This window comes from Pyrus communis, chromosome 7 (genome assembly GCF_963583255.1).
Source record: "Pyrus communis chromosome 7, drPyrComm1.1, whole genome shotgun sequence".
In the NCBI taxonomy this organism is placed as follows: domain Eukaryota; kingdom Viridiplantae; phylum Streptophyta; class Magnoliopsida; order Rosales; family Rosaceae; genus Pyrus; species Pyrus communis.
This window is the reverse complement of record NC_084809.1, coordinates 6,800,687-6,822,000: the sequence shown is the minus strand read 5'-3', so window position 1 is coordinate 6,822,000 and position 21,314 is coordinate 6,800,687. Positions and strand designations below refer to the sequence as shown.

At 34.9% G+C, this 21,314-nt stretch overlaps 3 protein-coding genes across 7 annotated transcripts; 2 read left to right on the top strand and 1 right to left on the bottom strand.

Annotated features, from left to right (window-relative positions):
• Positions 1-5,088: 5,088 nt before the first annotated feature.
• On the top strand, positions 5,089-11,073 carry LOC137740208 (heterogeneous nuclear ribonucleoprotein 1-like). Of its 5 annotated transcripts, none has more exons than XM_068480042.1 (6): positions 5,089-5,228; positions 5,860-5,980; positions 6,278-6,504; positions 6,852-8,067; positions 9,363-9,426; positions 10,484-11,073. In XM_068480042.1, the coding sequence occupies exons 3-5, from the start codon at positions 6,283-6,285 to the stop codon at positions 9,374-9,376; spliced, it is 1,452 nt and encodes a 483-aa protein (XP_068336143.1). In that variant the 5' UTR covers positions 5,089-5,228; positions 5,860-5,980; positions 6,278-6,282; the 3' UTR covers positions 9,377-9,426; positions 10,484-11,073. The 5 variants fall into 5 exon arrangements, with proteins under 5 accessions (XP_068336143.1, XP_068336146.1, XP_068336145.1 ...); XM_068480041.1 differs by lacking the exon at positions 5,089-5,228 and adding an exon at positions 5,261-5,727; XM_068480045.1 differs by lacking the exon at positions 5,860-5,980 and having other exon boundaries at positions 5,218-5,228.
• A 1,160-nt stretch (positions 11,074-12,233) lies between these two features.
• LOC137738803 (putative MO25-like protein At5g47540) lies at positions 12,234-14,865 on the bottom strand. The gene is made up of 11 exons (XM_068478278.1): positions 14,588-14,865; positions 14,188-14,349; positions 13,981-14,099; positions 13,806-13,883; positions 13,616-13,709; positions 13,461-13,520; positions 13,188-13,256; positions 12,961-13,059; positions 12,796-12,840; positions 12,557-12,659; positions 12,234-12,476 (listed from the first exon to the last, which is right to left on the bottom strand). The coding sequence occupies exons 1-11, from the start codon at positions 14,723-14,725 to the stop codon at positions 12,349-12,351; spliced, it is 1,095 nt and encodes a 364-aa protein (XP_068334379.1). The 5' UTR covers positions 14,726-14,865; the 3' UTR covers positions 12,234-12,348.
• A 1,602-nt stretch (positions 14,866-16,467) lies between these two features.
• LOC137739028 (threonine--tRNA ligase, chloroplastic/mitochondrial 2-like) lies at positions 16,468-20,545 on the top strand. The gene is made up of 8 exons (XM_068478502.1): positions 16,468-16,871; positions 17,346-17,492; positions 17,594-17,741; positions 17,928-18,181; positions 18,311-18,688; positions 18,779-19,087; positions 19,309-19,509; positions 19,915-20,545. The coding sequence occupies exons 1-8, from the start codon at positions 16,563-16,565 to the stop codon at positions 20,173-20,175; spliced, it is 2,007 nt and encodes a 668-aa protein (XP_068334603.1). The 5' UTR covers positions 16,468-16,562; the 3' UTR covers positions 20,176-20,545.
• Positions 20,546-21,314: the final 769 nt, after the last annotated feature.

Below are 21,314 nucleotides of genomic sequence, written 5' to 3'. Positions count from 1 at the left end.
ATAATGCGTGATTAAGTTATTAATTTCAAGTGTAGTATCAAGGGGACAACAACAGCTGGGCATATGCATTCCTCTTTCAAGTACAAAACCAGAACATATAGGTGTATGCATACGGTGAATGGATAGTCGTTCTTTATTTTTATTTTTTTAAATGATGATTTGTTGTGGGACCTCTACCACGTTACGATCTGAATCGTCTATTTTTTTAAGTTGCACCTCAAATATATCCTTGCAAATTATTAACTAAATCAGAAATATTTGAGGCATCTAATTAAATTTAAAGAAGAGTAATGCTATTCATACCATATTTTTATACCACAATTCTATACTATCTTAGGTGTCATATGATGTGGACAGTCACATCATTTGACAAATTTGCAAAACCCAAGGACAGGAAGGAGAAAGACTTATCGTATATCACAATTATCATTTAATTAATTAGTTTTTCTTAATTATTAGTTTATTAAATAATGAACTAAATTTAAAAACCTGATTAATTCAAATGATGTGGTTGTTCACATCAAATGTCACCTAAGGTGGTATGAAAATGTAATACAAAGACATGATATGAATAACATTACTCTTTAAAAAAATTGATGAGCATTAGGTTATTAGAAACATTCAAATTTCATCATGACAATTAAATGGACAAAAAGTTTTAGATTTAATTGAATTTTCACAAGGATAATGTGTGAATTGAGAATTATAAAATAAACGGATCGGATCCCTAAAGTCCGATGCAAAGCAGGTTCAACAATTAATCTCCCTTTTTATCAAAAAATGGGAATCCCTTTCTTTTTGCCCCGAGACAAAGGCTCGTGGCAGAAGAGGTAGAGAAATATTTGGAAAGAGACTCTAAGAAAAATCATTGAGTGCCTAGAGCTAACGGAAGATTTGACGCAAAACCGAGCACGGTGACGTTTTAAAATTTACACAGCCGACCTCACTAGTGGAATAAGGTTTTTTTTATTGTTGTCGGGGAACCCTTTCTCAAAGGGGCTTGATATACATATATATACACACAGACATAATAATACATGTATCAAATATAATAATATAATTTTGCATGCATGTGATGGCATGATGGCTCCTCGGATCCCATCATCACACATGAACTAACCATTAGATCGATCGACTTTGGATATAAAATGACCATATTAATCTCTTGCCTTGTAAAAGTTGTCAATATAAATACACAGGAATGATATTTATCAAAAGTCGTTCTTTTTCAATATTATCATTATTTATAGGAGTAGTTTGAATTTGAACATAGGTCTCTATAGACTTTAGAAAGAGAAATATCATTAGGTTAAGAGTCAACTGATTAAAAAGTTGTAGAAGTTAAAAACACGGCAAGTTAAAGAAATCATTAAACTCCAAAAAGAAACTATGATTTTCTATTTATTTTTAACATATGACAACCACAACTCACACAACTACGTAATGTTACTAATTCACATTTTTTAATATAAGTAAGCATAACGTTAATGTGTCGCCAACGTGTTAATAACATTAGGTAGCGTTTTATGATGAGAAACTCTTCAAAAACGAAAGGGGTAGTGTAAATGTTAGAGATACGTGGAGGTTGTAGTGTAGGCCAGTAAGCAGTAACGATCGAGTGGAAGGACCAAACTCCCTTTCGTGGGGAGCACGAAGAAAGATGCTGATTGCTAATCATATTCCATGATCCCAATCTTACTAGATTTAATTAATCCAAAGCCCTTTCTTATTGTATTAAGTTTCTGAAAGTGACATTCTTTAAGTTAAAAACTTGAAATTCTTTGCTCTTGTTAAAAGCAAATGGAGGCTTTATTTATTTATTTTTTTTTCCATTTCAGTGGTGAAATTTTGAAATTATGAGCAAGGGTACCTAAATTAACATTCAACTTTGAATTAGAGCAGCGTTGTCCTTTACATGCGAGTTCGAATTCTTATTTACAGATCTTAAAATATTGTCTTGTCCAATAAAATATATCATCGATTGCAAAAAGTCTACCCGAATAATATGATACTTTTTATTTTATATTGCATTACTCATATAAAAGAAGTAATTTTAAACTTCTTATATGCACCTTCCTTCTCTCTAAAAACCTTTATTCTCTCTTTTTTTTCTTCTCCTTATATTCTTTTCATATTTGCTTGAAGCTTTAAAGTGTCATTGGGTGGTGGAGATAATGTGAAGTAGCAAATAAGGTTGGTGGTATTTTTGGGTGATGGACTTGAGTTAAAATCTTCTGCACTAATTTTGTATGTGGTCTCTTTTGTGTTATTATCATTAATTGATACGTGTTAATAAAATTAATCATCTTTAACTTTGTTATCATAAACTTAATACGTATCAATCAATAATAAAGACCACAAAAAGGGCACACACAAAATAGATGCAGAACATTTGATCTCGATGATATATATGTGTATGTTTTTCAAAAGGGTGTTTGTGTGTTTTCTTTAATTGTTGAACTATTATCAAAACTAAAACTACAGGCTTCTATTTCTAGTAGTGAACTTTTGATCTCATTGAAAAATAAAAGGCTTCAAAACTTCTAGTTTCAATATATGCTTGTCAATTTAGAGTACAAGTTGATCTTAAAAATGGTTGAATTCTAATTAAGTAATATTTTTGTGTACTTAGTTTGAAAAACTCAAAACAATATTTTTTAAATCATGTAAAATGGGACAAGAAAAAGGATAATGAATGTACTTTAAGTGATATAAAGGGGGAATAGTATTCATGGCCAACAATATCAATGGATGGTCACCAACCATTCCTATAAACAAAAAGTACAGATGAAAGTCGATTGGTTTAGAAGATTAATAAATTAAATGTTGATTTTATTTTTGTTTGATTATTTCTAATTTAATATTTGGATTTTGTAGTAACTAGTTTTAAATTTAACATTTTATGAATGATGCTACTCATTACCAACTCCACGTTGCTCACTCACTCTTTTTAAATATTTTCATTATATTTTAATTTTGCATCAAGTTATTTTAATGCATAGTATTCAAGAGAAAATATATAAGGGGTGTAGTCAAATTAGGATTTGATGAGATTTTAATAGACTTTAAAATCAATGTGTAGTCAGTTATAAATTAAAAAGATTATTTTAAAAGATTTTGAAATCATAGTATTGTCAAATTAAGATTTTAGAGGATTTTAAAGAATGCATTCAAACCCAGATGTAGTTGATTAGGGTACATCCAAATCCTAAGTATAAAATGCCAAAGATTTGCTAGGATTTTAATGAGCGAGGAATTTTGATGAATTTGAAGATGAATGGTATAGATACCAGATGCCATCAAAACTCCAACCATCTCCACTTTGATTTCGTTTCACGCCCCATAAGCTTAGACAAAAAAGAACCTGCCAACCTCTTCGTCCAATGATCTTTAGGGTTAGCCACCCTCATCCCTCTTCGCAACCGATCCACTGCTACTCTAACAATGGTACAATCCCATTGAAATTCTAACCCTAACAATTTCAATGTTATTGTAGAATTTCCAAAAAAAATTGAAGGGAACCTATGTATTCAAAAATACAAAATTATGGCCTCCTTTAGTATGTGTATTGGATTCATACAAAAGATTTGGATGGGATCGCTTCTTTTTTTAATTTTGTGGGCTGAAATTATTATTTTCAAGTTTAATTTTATGATTGACTGGATTTGAAGTGGCTGGTCGCGAGTGGTTGTGGGTTTAAAGGGGAAATATTTAGATGACAGAGGAATGGAAGAGGATCCTCTCCTGAGCATAGGATGGGATCCTCCTGACCACGAAATCTGGGCCATTCAATTTTAATCCAATAGTTGCAATTATTATAAATTTTTAGGGAACCTCCTGTTTAGAGCCGTTGGATTAAAATTGAACGATCTAGATTTCGTGGTCAGGAGGATCCTCATCTTGAGCTTAGGAGAGGATCCTCTTCCCAGAGGAATATAAAGGAGCAAGAGCCGCCAAGTTGGTGCTAGGAGAGAGAGAGAGAGAGAGAGAGAGAGAGATGAATTGGTAGTTGCCGATTTTTTAAATGATTTGAAGTTTAAGAAAATCCATCAAAATCTATTAAAATTTGTTATATAAATCTTCTCAAATATTTCAAAATCTATATGAACTTTGTAAAATGCTACATAATCCTATCAAACCCATCGCTCAACAAAATCTATTAAAATCCTCTCATCCTATTTGACTACACCTAGGTAAACAAAAAAGAAACCTTGTAATTGCCATAGTCGTAACAAAGACCGCTTCCATGGTTAAATTTGGTCATGCAATAATTCCATCATCCGCAACAACAACCTTCTTTCAATTAGTCTAGTTGACCTTCAATTTGGTTCAGAATTTTTTAGAGCATCTCTAAAGAAGATATCAAATTGTCCAAATCAGCAATAACGGTAACAAAAGACAACATTAATATTTTCCAACCGAGAAGCCAAATCTGATGTGGCATGACGTGGATTGACATCTCTTCCCTTTGCTGCCAAATTTGACAGCACCTTTAGATTTTTTTAATTAATTATTAAATGTTTTTAATTAATTTTTTATTAGTTTAAAGCATTATCCTTTTGTTTCTTTTCATTCTCAACGCAAAGAAAGTACATGAATTATTATTTTATGTTTAAAATTTGACATATCAGTTGGAGAGCAAAATTTTAAAAGATGTCAAAGTGCCATGTAAGCCTTCAAATCTAAATTTTAAGTTTAAAATTTGACATCTCTTTTGGAGATGGTCTTAGTTTTCTACAACATGCCAATTATCTTCCAAGCGTCAAATTTTCCACTATTATTGTGTGAGTTTTCTCTACTTGAATAAATGAAAAGTTGAGCTAACGAGATACATTTTCAAAGATTAAGATGCTCGAAACTTGATAGGAAGTTCATACGGCAAATCAAAACAATGTCCCAAATTCAGGTGCATGGTCCGAGCAAGCAAAATAATCAGTAATAAAAAAACTAAAAAAACAAAAAATATTATAACTCAGTTGGTTAAAAATATTCCACTTCCTCCGTTTATCCCTTCCTAATATCTTGTATTAGGTAAAAAATATACAAACCAAAGATCAGAAGAGGCCTAAAAAATGTCCTCAAAATCAAGGGCTTGTGGCCTCCTAGAATGGTGCTGGGGCAGGCTTTAAATTTCCTTAAACGGCATCGTTTTTGTCAGTAACTATAAAAGGAATGACCTTAGCCCAGAAAAAGCTATAAAAGGAATGAACGGCGACGGGAACGACATGGTAACGTAATCCTTCCCATTTTATGACACCAGGGAAAACCATATATTTCCATGACTAATTTCTCCAATTTTATTTTCTTCTAGATTTATTATTTTTGTTTGCATTTCTATGAATTTTCGAATCAAATTGTTCATAAAATAAAAAAAAGCCTGTAAAAGATATAATATAAATAGAAAAAAAGAGAAAAACTGAAAATCTTGAGCTTCCCATTTTCCACAGTGGCTATATATTCTTCAGAGACCTTCAATGTCCTCCCTTTCTCTCTCACAAACCTCTCCTTCTCTCTCTGGAAATACACATTTTTTAATCTCGTAATACTCATCTGTTTGGTAACTGAATTTGCATTTGTTAATCACCATCGAAAGAACAAACAAAAGGATTGGAGGGGGCGTATATGGGGAGGAGGTTGAACATGCCCTCTGTTCTTATTCTTACAGTGCCTCCTCTCAGATCTTAATTTTCTGCACGATTTGGCATCTGGGTTTTCGTTAATCTGCCGGTATGGGGGGAAATCTGATTTGGGTTTTTTTGTTTGCTTTTTCTGAATTTGTTGTGGGTTCGGATCCTGGTGATTTTTCTGATTGAAAATTCTCTCTGGTTTATGTTTTTTTCTTCTTTCTTCTTCTGGTAGGTGTGCATAATTCTGGGTCCTGTATTTGATCGGTGAAGGATCGGATGCTTCTAAATTAAATCCACAAACACTTGTTTTTGAATCGGACTACAATCTGTCTTCTTAATATTTTAAAAATAAGGTACTATTCTTTCTAGTTTGGTTGGTTATCTATTTTCTGCATTTGGTTCTAGTTAGGTGGATTGATAAAAAAAATATAGACTTTGAGCTGCCGGTGTTGATGTTGGATTGGATTGGTGATTGTGTGCATTTTGGTTTTTGGAATCGGTTTACTAGTGTTGTAGAATTATATCGGATCCGTTGTAAAATGCTCCATCTTTATCGGGTTGGGATTGAGATTTTGATTAGACGTCTACATTTTTCCTTGGGTTGGGTTTGATTTGTGAAGCTTAATTGACGACGTGCTTGTGGCCTGTAGTGAAAATGCAATCCGATAGTGGTAAGTTGTTTATCGGCGGCATATCTTGGGATACAAATGAGGAGCGGCTAAAAGAGTATTTCAGCGGTTTCGGGGAGGTGGTAGAAGCAGTGATAATGAAGGATCGGACCACAGGCCGTGCTCGTGGTTTTGGTTTTGTAGTTTTTTCTGACCCAGCTGTGGCGGACAGTGTCATAATGGAGAAGCACAACATCGATGGAAGGATGGTAATCAAAATAATTTCTTCTTGATGAATGTAGTTTTGTCCTTCAGTTGCACTTTTATGTTTACACAATGACCAAGCATCGTTGTGCTTTCTTTTTGGATAACAGAAATGGCGAAGCAAATTCATTTGCTTGTTACAGTTATGCACAAATTCATTTCCTATGGTTCTGTGTTAAACTAAATTTCAAATTGAGCTAGAGTAAATCACGGTTCTCATTGTTTTATTTTTCTCCCGCGATCATTTTAGTTGATGCATTACTTTGCTCTTCACTTCTTATACCCTGTTAAATTAATCCAGGTGCTTATATACTTTGATCTTGGTTGAAACCCTTGCATTCTCTGTTCTCAGGTTGAAGCGAAAAAGGCTGTTCCCAGGGATGACCAGAATATTTTGGGTAGAAGCAGTGGGAGCATCCAGGGTTCTCCAGGTCCAGGTCCAGGTCGCACAAGAAAGATTTTTGTTGGAGGTTTAGCATCCACTGTCACGGAGAGTGACTTTAAGAAGTACTTTGAACAGTTTGGAACAATCACGGATGTTGTGGTGATGTATGATCACCACACCCAGAGGCCAAGAGGCTTTGGATTTATCACTTATGATTCAGAGGAGGCAGTGGACAAGGTTTTGCTTAAGACATTTCATGAACTGAACGGGAAAATGGTTGAGGTAAAGCGAGCAGTTCCGAAAGAGTTATCACCTGGTCCCAGTCGCAGCCCTCTTGCAGGATACAACTATGGTCTCGGTAGGGTCAATAGCTTCCTTAATGGCTACACTCAGGGGTATAATCCAAGTACAGTTGGAGGCTATGGACTTGGTAGATTCAGCCCAGTTGCAGGTGGTCGAAGTGGATTTCCTCCATATGGTTCTGGTTATGGAATTGGTATGAATTACGAGCCAGGGTTGAGTCCAGGATTTAGTGGAAATGCAAATTTTAATAGTACTATGAGCTATGGGCGGGGTTTGAGTCCTTATTATATCAATAATTCAAATAGGTTTAGCAGCCCCATTGGGTATGATGGCGGTAATGGAGGAAACACATCTTCGTTTTTCAGCTCAGTGACTCGGAACTTGTGGGAGAATGGGAATGGGAATGAGGGTGGTCTTAATTATGGAACAAACTCCACAAATGCCAATGCTTACGTCGGATCAGGAAGTGGAACCATTGGAGGAAGTACGTTTGGAAATACTGCAAATAATTGGCCTTCTTCAGCAATGTCAGCTCGAGTCGGAGGAAATAATGTTTCTAACAATAGCAGGAATCTTGGTTATGGAGTTGGGGATAACAGTTACAATCTGGGAACTGGTGGGTATGGAAGAAACAGTGGTGCAAGTGTGGCCCCTACATCTTCATTTGCTGCATCAAATGGTGGTTTTGATGGGACCTTCACTGACTTTTACAGTAGCGGTTCAGTATATGGAGATCCTACTTGGCGTTCATCAAATTCCGATCGAGATGGACCTGGTCCCTTTGGTTATGGGCTTGGCGGTGCAGCCTCTGATGTATCAGCTAAAAGTTCTCCTGGTTATGTTGGTGGTTTTAGTGTTAATAAGAGACAGCCAAATACAGGTACGGGATCAATATCTGAGGTAACTTATATTTTCATCTTTTTTGTTTTTCTCTGTAGTTTATTTTTTATTTTTTATAGAAATATAAGGAACTTTCTTTTTTCTAGTAATTCGCATGGGTCCATAGACTCCATACAAAATTGGATAAGTTTATATTGGTAACATATAATCTCACTACCTTATTGAGCTTGCTTATTTGGCTGGCTATGCTGCACTTGATCCACAATATTTAACTGATTTGAATTTTTGCATCCAAGCAATAGGTTCGTGAAATCTATTTTTTCTCTAGCTGATGTTCCTTCGAGCTGATTACTGTAGTATTGGATTATATTTAGTTTAGCATACCATCCAAGAGAGGAACGGCGCTGCAGCTTCTGATGTATAGTGCAGTTGATTTAGGTGACTGTCTAGTTAGCAGTTCAGTAGACTTAGGTTGGACTCATCGCAATTCTTCTAGCTTGTTTTACACTCAATTCTGTTTAGTTGCCTTATTAGGATTATACATAATGGTCAGGAAGTGTATTGCTTTTGGAGTCATAGGTTTGTTAGGATTTTTGGCAAGTTTACTAAAGGCATGGGGAAAATATGGGATGGATTATTAATGGAAAAGGCTTTCAATTTTGTTGTATCGGTCAATTCAGTTTATCTGGATTTTGTTGGCGTTGGTGGAGGTTGTAGCTGGTCAGTGACCTTTGATAACTAATATGATTATCAACGTCTTAGTAATTAAGGGGATGATGGTCCCAAATGATTATTGATTGTGGAGTGTGCAGGGGCATGGAGACAGTTGACAATATCTTATATTCTAACATGGCTTTGATACTTGATAAGGCATTATGTGATCTCCTGTGTTCTTGTGCATCTATCTTATGCTCCCTTTTGCATGTGGTAGGAAGATTATGCATCTTACTTCAATGACTCATATGTGCCGGAATGAAAGGCATATGAATATTTTTGAGAATGTTGCTCTCTTATTCTCATTCCGATACATTGAGTTTATTTGTTTTTTTTTTCCCCTGTTTTTTCACCAGATTTTCAAGTTCATTTTTTTTTCTCTATAGGCGTGTGTTTTTTTTTGGATCAGAAATGTTTGTTTTTCTTTTGTATGAGAAATTGTATAAAATTGTATTTTCCCCTTTAATCCGCTGCACTGCTTATCTCTCTATTTTGAAATATCTAGCCCTTAATGGTTGAAAATATCTGTTGTTTTAAGGACTTGTTCATCTTGTCTTTCCTGAGATCCAGCATCTGTGCCATTGACAAAATAAAGTTGCTTCTTTTCCTTCTTCGTTGTAGGTTATCTTCACTAGTAAAGTGGCCTTGATGTTCATAACTTGAGCTTGAAGGCATGCATATTAAAGTATGAGCTTTCTTTTTCCTACACCTTTGGCACACAATAAGTATACTCAATGGTTTGTAAGTTTATTGTTTCTATGCAAGCGTTACTTAGGAACGGGGAATTAAACCCAAGACCTAAGGTGTTGGGATAAATGCTACTTGAGCTACAAGGTCCTTGCAGATTAGTATACTGTAATATGATGCTCTGAGTATTATCTTTTACCTTTATGGAAGAAAATGAGAATTCTAGAAATCTAAATGAGTCTATGATGAAGATTGTTGAATCTATAAAATACAAATTCAGCTCAGCCTATGGTTAAAATGTGTCTAGGCTCTCTCTCTATTTCTCTCTTGCCTACGTGTGTTTCCTCACCAAATGGCAACGATTACCTCTGTACCCAACCTTTGAACTCCGTCTGCCAGTTTAAGTAATAAAATCACTAATCAGGGCTTGAAATGGAGGGCGAAGATGTAGTTGGGCTAAAAAGTATGCTGTCTCGTGGACATTCAACTGCTGCAATTAAGAGTGTGTATCAAAGTAACAATGGAGAGATAAATAAGAGGGACAGAGAATAGGCTATCATTGAAAGTATCATTTCTTGATCCTCATCTTTTCAGATTTGAGGTCAGATTAGTTGTGCAGTGTTTCCATCAGTGAACAATTAACAGCTTGGATTATGATGGCTGCATATTGCTTGTTTGCTGGAATCTTGCAACAGTTCTAAAAGATAAAGCATTTCGTTATAATTACATAGCTTAATCTCTCGTATGAGCGCCGGTTCTAAGTAGGTGATATTTTGTATTGCTTAGGATACTGTTTTACTCAATATTTCTTTGGCTGTGTACCCATGAGTTGGCTTATGGCTAGTGGCGACACATTTGCAATTTGTGTGTTAGACTGCAAATATCTTTGTTTTAATAGCTTAGTTTTGTTGGAAGTCAGAGCCATTGATATTATTATGTTCAACTTAAAGTGTGTGTGCGTGCGTGTATGTGTGTATATAACTGAAAAGTTGTTGCTCACTTCATTATATTTGTGACTGCTGACACTTACAAGTTCCGTTCCTATTGTTTTTCAGGAATTGCTGCCTAGGATCGTCATTTCTGATATCACGACATTGTAGGTGAAGATAATGAAGCAGGCGAACTGTGAATTTTGCACACCACCGCCGTTTATATATCTCAGTAAGAGAGATTTGGTTAGTAAGAGCTAACTGGGAGTGGCTGTTTTAAAGAAGTTAGAGTTAGAAGTTAAAAATGGATTTTGTGTTAATGCATTGAGTTACCAATTTTAGGGTTTTTCGGTTTTGTTTTGGTCTATGAGTGAGATGTAAAATCAGATTGCGGGATATAGTCAGAAGTGTATCATGCATCTCCGGTGAGGCGGCGATACCCAAAAGAAAAAGAGAAAAGGAAAGAAAAAAAAGAGAGAAACTGATATATATTTTTTTCCCTCTAGAGGTTTATCTGTAAAATCTTCTGGCCAAGTTGTGGGTTCTGGTCAGGGATTGCTTCTTCTTCTTCTTCTTCTTCTTTTCCCAATCATTTGGTTTGTTTTATTGTACCTGAGCTGAGATTAATGTTGATTTACTATTAGTGTGAAACATTTTAAGGGTTTACCCATCTAGGGACCCCCATCAATAAGTAATCGCATATCCTGATCTTTTTATGTTGTATTTTTACCCTTTTGAAATCTTTTTTTTTACTCCCTCTTCATAATATTTTGGAATTATAAAAACTAAGGTTAAAAGGAAATTATGATGCAGCCATGGCCGTGGCGCGAGTGGCGGCAATGGCCGTTGCCGGTGGTTGTGGTGAACCTCTTTTTCTTTTTGTTATTGAACTTCTAAAGTTTGATAAAATTAGGAAGGACTTCAAAATTGGGGAGGAAAAGCTTTAGGATTATTTGGTCTTCTATTATTATTATTATTATTATTATTATTTTTTAACAAACAATATTATCCATACTAAGGTGTGTGTTTTGCCTCACAATGGGCTAATAATAATGAGGTTCAAATTTACTTTTGGCGAGAATCAAACCTAAGACCTCTCATTTACAAGTGAAAATGAATATCACTAGATCGTAATACTAAGTAGCTGTCTTTTATTATTTTTTAATACAGTAAAAAAAAATAATCTCAAGATTTGAGGGATACAAATTAGGAAGTAATTGTTATTTAATTTCTAAATTATTTTGTTATATATAAAAATAAAATTAGTTAAGAGCCAATGACACACGTCACATTTGAAATGAGAGGTAATGCTCATTACCTAGTAAGGATGGAGCAAATTCGAATTCTAAGTAAAAAGGAGGCAAAATCTTTGAAATATTATATGAACTTATAGAAGTGTTTTAATTTGTAATTTAAACAAAAATGTTAAGCGAATTGTTATATTAATTTGCAAATATCACATAGAAACAATAGTTTAACATATTTGAAGAAGAAAGAAGGGAATAAATGCAGCTCATTAAAATTCTCATGCAAAATTGAGAACAAATATATACTTTTATTAGAATTTCAAAGAAGATAGGTCCAACATCGGGCTACATCTTCTGTTTACACTGGATTATATTGAATACTAATACAATATGAAATTATAGGCTCTATTTGCAGATTACTTCGGGAAAAGAAAATTTGACTCACATCCATCATCTTAATTAAAGTTTTGATACAACGTAACATCTAAGGTTAATTCTGTTTATTTTTTCGTTCAAAATATTGAATTTCCATGACCCTTCAAAAAAACTATGTTAAAGATAATTTAATGCACATCAAAATATCTTTGAAAAAGGGTCAAGTGCAACATTTTGGACGGAACAATAGACGGAGTTAAGCTGTAGGTGGTATATGGAAACAAAACTTTAATTGGTCAGTGATAGTGTAATTCAGTTTTTCTTTTCAAATCGAGTTTGAAACAAGGCTTGTGGCTCAACCGTACAATTTTAGCATCGAACCTCACAATTGGTTCTAAAGCTGAAGAGTGATGACATCTTGGGATTGCACGGTTTGAGTTCAAGAACAGAAATCTCGTTAATAACTTGAGCTTTGTTTGCTTCAAACTGCTCATTCTCTGCATATAAATTGTAGTTCGATTTTATTAAAAATGAGTTCGAAGGAGAAAGACGAAATCGAAACAAAAAGAAACCCTACCTTTCTCAATGGTGAAGTCGTTAAAGAAACGAAGAAGCTTGGTTCTATTTGTGACAAGTACATTAACAATCTCAGGAGGCTTATTTTGGTTTGCAACAAATAACTGTCATTAACAAAAACAAGAAATTAATCACACTTTAAATACACTTGTGAGAAGTGAAAAATGAGATTTTTTGAGTGCTAATAATAGTTCTATCTTTATTGTACTAAAAGGTTAAAAGTTGATATTCTGGACAAACCTTGAAGACCTGAAAGGTTTCTAACTTGATTGTCTTCTTTGGATCCTGCAAACATGTGATTTATTAACAAAAACACGTAAAGGAATTAAATAAGTTCTGCTATGTCACTGTGTATATTTCTGGTTATACAAGTTCTCGTGTGAGAAAGAAAGAGGGATTCTATACCCTGAGAAGGTTCATTAGGATTATCATATTATTCAGAGAGCACACATATCGAACCATCACATCGGAGTTTGAGCGATCCAATAACATATCTCCTAACAACTGAAACAAAATTACGAGATGCATGTCAATAATAACAATTATGGTTCTCAAGACGAAAATAACATAGAGAAACAAATTGAATGGTATGCAAGAAAATCAGCTGAAAAATAATCTGTAAATTTTAATACCTTGATGGCCTGGCGTTTGGTGATATAATTGGGAGACTCCAACAACTGGGAATTGTACTCTTGGAAAAACTGGAATCAAAATCACAGAAAAAGATAAATTAATAATTCAAATATTGAAACTTATAATCTGCAAAAAGTAAAACATGATAGATTTAGAAATTTAAGTAATTGTTATCTGTGATTTGCTGACTGCCCAAATTGCTAAAAGCATCTAAATACTAGCCAACTTCCAAACAACCAGAAAAAAAATTTCATGAAGATTATGAATCTTACCCACTCATAGTTTTTAGAAAGGAATTCAGCAACAGTTGATTTGTGCCTAGTCATGAGCTCCTGTTCAAAAAAGGACAATGAGACAATGAGTTAATGATCAAGCTAGTGAAATGATCATTCGTTAAAATCTGGTAAGTGTTTGAAATGGACCAAACCTTGAAAGTAGCCGCAGCATCTGATGCTATGTCAAAATTTGGAGTTTGAATGTAATAAAAAAACTTCTTCATGTGACCTGATTCGAGGACATACCTGTGACATTAATCAACAATAATGATTCATTATATGATATACAAGCTCATTTAAAATGATAAATTTTGACACTAAAATTACAAAACAAAGCGCTACCTTGCAATATTCTGATGACGAATGCATTCCCTTGAAATTGCACCATAAGATAGAGCAATATCACCACTGTCTTCATAGCTAAACCAAACCAAAACAAAACGGTTCATTAATATTTTATTTTAACTCCAGTAATGGACATGTACATTTTTGAACTTCATTACTGGTACATTCTTACCCTTTTATCAGAATGTCCATAATATCAATATTATTCTCCAAGTATTCTAATGCGATCGAACGCGACTGAACCTTTTGCCTTTGTAAATTTGCAATGACATGAGTAGCGTTTTTACGATCCTACAACACATGTACTCAAATATTAACACAAATGTAACATGCTTAAATAATGCAATAGGGCATATAAACTCATTTAAATATCGCTTACCCCCAAGTTGAGCTTTGAAAGACAAACAATGAGGAGCCTGAAAGTGTCCTCCCTAAAAAACTCTTGGGTTAGTTGTGCACAAGAATCTTTGTTTGGTTCTGAATCATCATCTCCATATACAATAGTTCTTATCTCCAATATTGCTTTTGTCAATTCTTCCATCTATAACAAAGTTCAAAGCAAATGTCATTAACCTAACAATATCATTAATTTCAAAACCATACTCACTCTATACGCTTAATAAGCTACACAACCCCAAAAATTTAAATTCCATGTCTAAAGTGCATTGCAAAAAAAAAATTCTGTGTCGTAGGGTTCGATTTTTCAAAACTCAAAGAGAAAACCAATCAAACAATCATGCTGCATATACAATTCTACAATACGAGTGAAAAATTCAAACCTTTTCTTTGCGCTTTTGCTCACGCGCATCATTATTTTGATCAACGAACATTAGAAGCTCACGCATGTGCTTTACAAGCTCTATCGGCGTTCTCGCCTTAGGCTTGAAAAGACCCTTGATTGTCAACTTTTTTGCCATTACAATAAACTCTTCATTCAAACCTCCCCTACTTTTCTTACTTTACATTTGGAATTCGACTTCAGAATGTTAGGGTTTAAGAGGAAGGCAGGAAGAAAGAGAAGAGATTGAAAATTTTAGAATCTACCATCCATACCGGTTTTTTTGGGACAACAAAGAGTTGTTGGAATCTACAAATATAGGAACCGTTGATAAGGGGGATAAACTTGCTAATCAATTCGTGACACGTGGAATCTAAATGAGGGTAGGGGCCAATTTTCTTGGAAGGATATATGTGCTGACAGAGGATTAAGGTTCTAGAGGCACAGAAAGCTAGATGTAGGTTGGATTTACAACTACTGCAACCAGAAAATAGTAAATACAGGCTTAGAATGCAAGAGCAAAAAGGATAAGAAGATAAAACTAGAGGAGCATTTGTTTTTTCGCTGTATCGGTATGTTTTTAGCTTTAATTTATAAGTTACACAATAATTAAGAATGTTTTCCACATTGTTGTCGTTTTAGGATTTGTGTTAAGTTCTTTATGTCGTTGTAGACATAAGATTACCTAGCACATAACATAGAGTGCGACGATGGACTTTTCTTTGAACAAACCCTAACTTTCAGGAATTGTCTCGAAACCCTAGTTAGAGTTATTTGCCTTAATTTGTCTATAAATCTAGTCAGACTTGGAGATGGTTCGAGTTGAACCCTAAGGTTGTAAATCGGCATGAAATAACTTGAGTTTACTTAAGGTTCAATTTGTGTTTGGCTCGTTGAAGCTCAACTTATGAAAGAAACAAGTCAAGTTTAGGTTTGACTGTATAAGAAACAAGCTCTCACATTCGTACATTTGAGTGGTAAAGTTCGTGAGTAGCTGGTAACTTTTTATGAGACAACTTTAACTAGATTCTATTCAAAAAGTTTGCTTAGCATAGAAAGTTATGTTTGAAATTTTGTTTTTGATGAATTATGTTTAATACTTCTTCTCTAAGTTTAGATTGACCATCTTCGATTCGCTTTTTTCTTATTAAGATGGAGATTGATATTATTTTGTCTTATTTTGTTTCTAAAGATACTATAAATGTGTGATGACCATGCAGCCTCTCATTGGCTTCCAACCTTAAAGATTCATAAAAGAAAGAGATCTTTATGCAACTATTTTAAATTATTATGTTTGAAATTGTTGTGTTACATGATTTATGTGTTTCCAAGCTGATAACTCGAATAGATCAATTTGGTGTTGAGCTTGAACTTTTTAAGCTGGATTGAGATAGACTCGTATAACAATTGAAAGTAAGACAATCTAATTTGAGCTTGAAAAATAAATTAAACAAGTCAAATTTAAACATTACGTTCTCAGTTTGGTTAGACTCTTGTTTATAGTCCTATAAAAGTGAATATGAGTAAAATTCCTCAGACTTGTGAAACTATTGTTTACCCAATTCTCCTCTAAAGATGTAAAATTTCATCATAGTAGCATTTTCTTAAATTTTGAATCCTAAATTTTTATTTTTATTTTCACTAGATTTCATTTCTTATTATAAACGCATCATTTGACTTCATTTTTTATTTTGGATCCTAAGATTTGACTCTAAAAATTCGTTTGAAAGTACTTCTAAAATGATTAAAAATATTTTTGATCAAAATATTTTTAAAATCACTCTTTAAAAAAAATACAAATTCTTTAGAAACACGAATTACTCCTTAAAATTACAAATATTTTAGAACTCAAAAATATTTTCTTTAAACACGTCCAAAGCCAAACCTCCACCACAAAGTCACAAACACGACTCTCACTCACCCTCCACCGTTGCACACAAACACGACCATAATTCTGAAATTCAAACGCAACCCAAATGTTAATTCTTCAGAGAATGGCAATGGCCACTTCTTCTTCCTTCCTCTCAATCCCTCTCCTGAAGACCCCTTCTTTCCTTTCCCCGATTAAACACTGCGTTTCGCCACTGAGCTCCGAGTTCAGGGCTCTGGCCCTCTACGGCGGCAGAAATGGAGTCTCCACCTCCTCGGCGGTGGCCGCGGAGGCTGAGGTCTCGACCCAAGACGACAAATTGAAGGATGCCCAGATGGAGGTAACTGATAAGCCTAAGAAAGTCGTGCTTCCAACCAACGAGTCCTCGGAGAGCCTGCTCAGAATTCGACACACGGTATTTTCTATGCGTATTGAAATTTCATTTTTTTGATTGGATTTATGATTGTGTTATGTTAAATTGAAGTAGGAGGTGCTTTCGTGTCGAAATATATGAATCTTTAGGTTCTTAGGAACTTTTTTTTTTTTTTTTTTTGAAACTTGATGCTTTTGTGCAACTATTTCCAGTTCTATGTTACTACTTGTTATTTAATTCTATTGTGAAGAGCAAGGAAGTGGGATAGAAAAAAAAAGAACATTACTTTTTCGTAATTTGATCGAATAGGACCCGGAAAAATGGGTTTACAGCAGTAGATAAGATGGGAAAATTTTCATCCTGTTGTTGGGAATGTGAGAAGTTACATGGGTTTCTGTCTTTCAATAAAGTGTTGAGCTTGAGCTATGTTCCTTTGTATGAATTTCCTCGGAATTTGGTATCGATGGTGCCTTTCCGGTTACTATGAGGATGAACCATTTATTTGTATGACTGCAGTGTGCACACGTGATGGCCATGGCTGTTCAAAAGCTCTTCCCGGATGCAAAAGTAACAATTGGTCCGTGGATAGAAAATGGGTTCTATTATGATTTTGATATGGAGCCTTTGACGGACAAAGAGTTGAAGAGGATCAAGAAGGAAATGGTAAGTAGAATTTATGTTTCAGTTACTAATTTTTTTTTTCAAAACTTGGGAACCATGAAGGCATTGACCAGTATTCATTAGTTTTTTCATGTCATCTGTAGGATCGCATCATTGGTAGGAATTTACCACTTATAAGAGAGGAAGTTTCAAGAGATGAAGCTCACAGAAGAATAACTGCTCTCAACGAACCATACAAATTGGAAATTTTGGATAGTATTAAGGAAGATCCCATTACCATATATCACATTGGTAAGGTTTTCTACATTTCTCAATGTAGCATGAAAGATGATGATTTCATATGCACGAACTTTGCTTAAATGATCTACCATATGCATAATGCATGTCCTGGGATTTGATTTTGTTTTGAACTGGCATCTAGTTGGAGTAAAATGTTTTCATGTCATAGTTCCTTATATTATTCTAAATTATTCATAGGCGATGAATGGTGGGACCTGTGTGCGGGGCCTCATGTTGAAAAAACTGGAAAAATTAACAGAAAAGCTGTCGAACTTGAGTCTATTGCTGGTGCTTACTGGAGAGGAGATGAAAAGAAACCCATGCTGCAGAGGATTTATGGCACTGCATGGGAGAGCGAAGAACAATTGAAGGCATATCTTCATTTCAAAGCTGAAGCTAAACGTCGAGATCACAGGCGCCTTGGTCAAGTTCTTGATCTGTTTTCTTTACAGGTAGTCAAGTTGAAGTGGATTGCCTCTCTTTTTGTTCTTTACACAGTTTTATCATTAGCAGTTCCATTAATGGCAATTATTTGGTATGAGGGTTCTTGCATTGAACATTTTAGTTGGTGAATTTTACAGAATGATGCCGGTGGGGGTTTAGTGTTCTGGCATCCAAAGGGTGCTATTGTGAGGCATGTAATAGAAGATTTGTGGAAAAAGATCCACATAGAACGTGGTTATGATTTGCTGTATACTCCACATGTTGCAAAGGCAAACCTTTGGCAGGTAAGTGGTCATCTGGATTATTACAGAGAGAATATGTATGATCAGATGAATGTTGAGGATGAACTTTATCAGCTTCGACCGATGAACTGCCCCTATCATATCTTGGTTTACAAAAGGAAGCGTCACTCTTATCATGAATTCCCTATTCGAGTTGCTGAGTTGGGAACCGTATATAGATATGAATTATCTGGAAGCTTGCATGGCCTTTTTCGTGTAAGAGGTTTTACTCAGGTATGGTGTCAGTATCTCATTTCCGAACTGTTAGTCTATACTCCTAGATCTACAAAGTGTTTTTTGTTTAACCTGAGGACCATTTTGCAGGATGATGCACACATATTTTGTCTAGAAGATCAGATCAAAGATGAAATCAGGGGTGTCCTAGATCTTACCGAAGAACTTTTATTGCAATTTGGCTTCAGTAATTATGAAGTCAATCTATCTACGAGGCCAGAGAAAGCTGTTGGAGATGATGATATATGGGTGAAAGCAACATCTGCCCTTAGAGATGCTTTGGATGATAAAGGTTGGAGCTATCAAATTGATGAAGGTGGTGGTGCCTTTTATGGTCCAAAGATTGATCTTAAGATTGAGGATGCCCTTGGAAGGAAGTGGCAGTGCTCAACTATACAGGTAAGTCCTGAACTTGTTAATGGGCAAAATTTTAATGCATGTTTTTATTTGGTATAGTCTCTTTGTCTTTCTCTGTATCACTTTGTAAAATGTTCATAGGAGATTTTAAGCATATTTCTGAGCGGAGTGAATTACATGGTTTTTTTTTTTTTTTTGATAAACTAAAGCTACTTTATTTGTTTTTTACAATTGTTTGATCTTTTATTTCCCAAACTATACAGGTTGATTTTAACCTACCACAGCGTTTTGACATAACATATGTTGACTCAAACTCAGAAAAGAAGCGGCCTATCATGATCCATAGAGCTGTTCTTGGGTCATTGGAGAGATTCTTTGGAGTCCTTATAGAGCATTATGCGGGGGATTTTCCATTATGGCTTTCGCCAGTGCAAGCTCATGTTTTACCAGTTACTGACACTCAGGTATGTAAAGAACTCGTTTATGTTTCATTTAACTCAAGAAACCCTCAACATACCTACGTAGGGCCTCTTTGGTTGCCCCATGAAGTTTGAATGGCTCATCATATATTGGATTACTATACCTTTTCATTGATAAAATGGGTCTATTTTTTCATCCATCTCATTGCTGATTATCCATGCCATGAATTGTATACTTGTAATTCTTTCAGTATGTTATTATTTTTTAAGGGTTTTTCGCTCGAACACTTCAAAAGTGATGGATCCATTTAAGATGACAGAATTTGTGCATTGCGAAGGGACATTCAAATTTCTATAGACAAGCAAACGAACCTTAGATAAATGTATTTTTTTGTTTGGTTACCAGAGATGATTGTCTTTGCACTAAAGCAGAAATTTGAATGTGTGCAGCTTGATTACTGCAAAGAGGTAACCAACAAACTGAAAGCAAATGGTATCCGCGGCGAACTTTGCCAGGGTGAACGCCTTCCAAAACTGATTAGGAATTCAGAGATGCAGAAAATTCCATTAATGGCTGTTGTCGGTGCCAAGGAAGTTGAAACTGGCACTGTTACAGTAAGATCCAGGTTTGGTGGCAATCTTGGCACCATGCCAATTGATGATTTTGTCAGTACAATCAAGTCGGCCATTGAAAGCAAAGCGTCAATTTGAAGTGCTTGCGGTTGGCGAAGGGTGGTCATCCTATCGATTTTGAATGATGTCTAGTCACAGGGAAACACAAAAATGAAACAAATCAGATAACTTAAAAGCAATTTTGTTGCATTTGTCCTGTACCATAGTAGCATATACTCATTTATTGTTCAGTCAGTGCCAAGATTGATTCATCAAATGGAGGTTGATTTGGAGAGAGCTTGAAGTCCGCATCGACGCAAAGGCTGCACTTATATTTGTATATATTCATAGACCGAGGGCAATAATGTCAGCCAGAAGGCCATCAACACTTAACCTGGGTTGCATATGAAATTGTTTTGCAGTGATTAAACATCTTTTTTCAAACTGCCAAGATAACTGATGACAATGAAATCTCTCTCTCTCTCTCTCTCTCTCTCTCACACACACACACACACTCTCTCACACACACACACACACACACACACCCAAACTGGATGGTATGGATTAAACATTCGTTTTTGTAAATTTCTCTTATATAAGCGATATACTAAATCAATACGGGAAGAGAAATTTAAACTTAGGTGCCCACCCAAACTGGATGGTATGGATTAAACATTCGGTTTCGTAAGTTTCTCTTCTATTTATAATAACAATTTTATATAAAATATTTAAGAGTAAAAGTGCTTTGTAATAATACTATTATTGTATCATTGTATGCAGGTTCCATCCAAAGTTAAGATCAGCAATGTCAGCTTCAAGAACATAAAGGGTTCATCTTCAACCCCAGTTGGTATCAAGCTTGTATGCAGTGGAGGGCTGCCATGTGAGAATGTGGAACTGAGTAACATTGATCTCACATACACTGGAAAAGAAGGCTCTATTACGTCTGAATGTAAACATATCAAGCCCACCATTAACAACGTGGCGCAGCCTCTTGCTTGTGCTACATCTTCTTGAAAATAAACCAATTACTCGTTGTGAATAAGTTACCCATGAGACTTTCTCAAATGGCATGAGATGAGTGTGGGTTGACGGTTGAGAATTTTGATCAAACCTATCTTATAGATGTCATGTGTTCATTGTTTTTTAAAGCTAAAAAAATTAAAGATGTCATGTGTTCATTATTTTTTAAAGCTAAAAAATTAATTATTTTTTAAAGATAAAAGATTAACTAACAT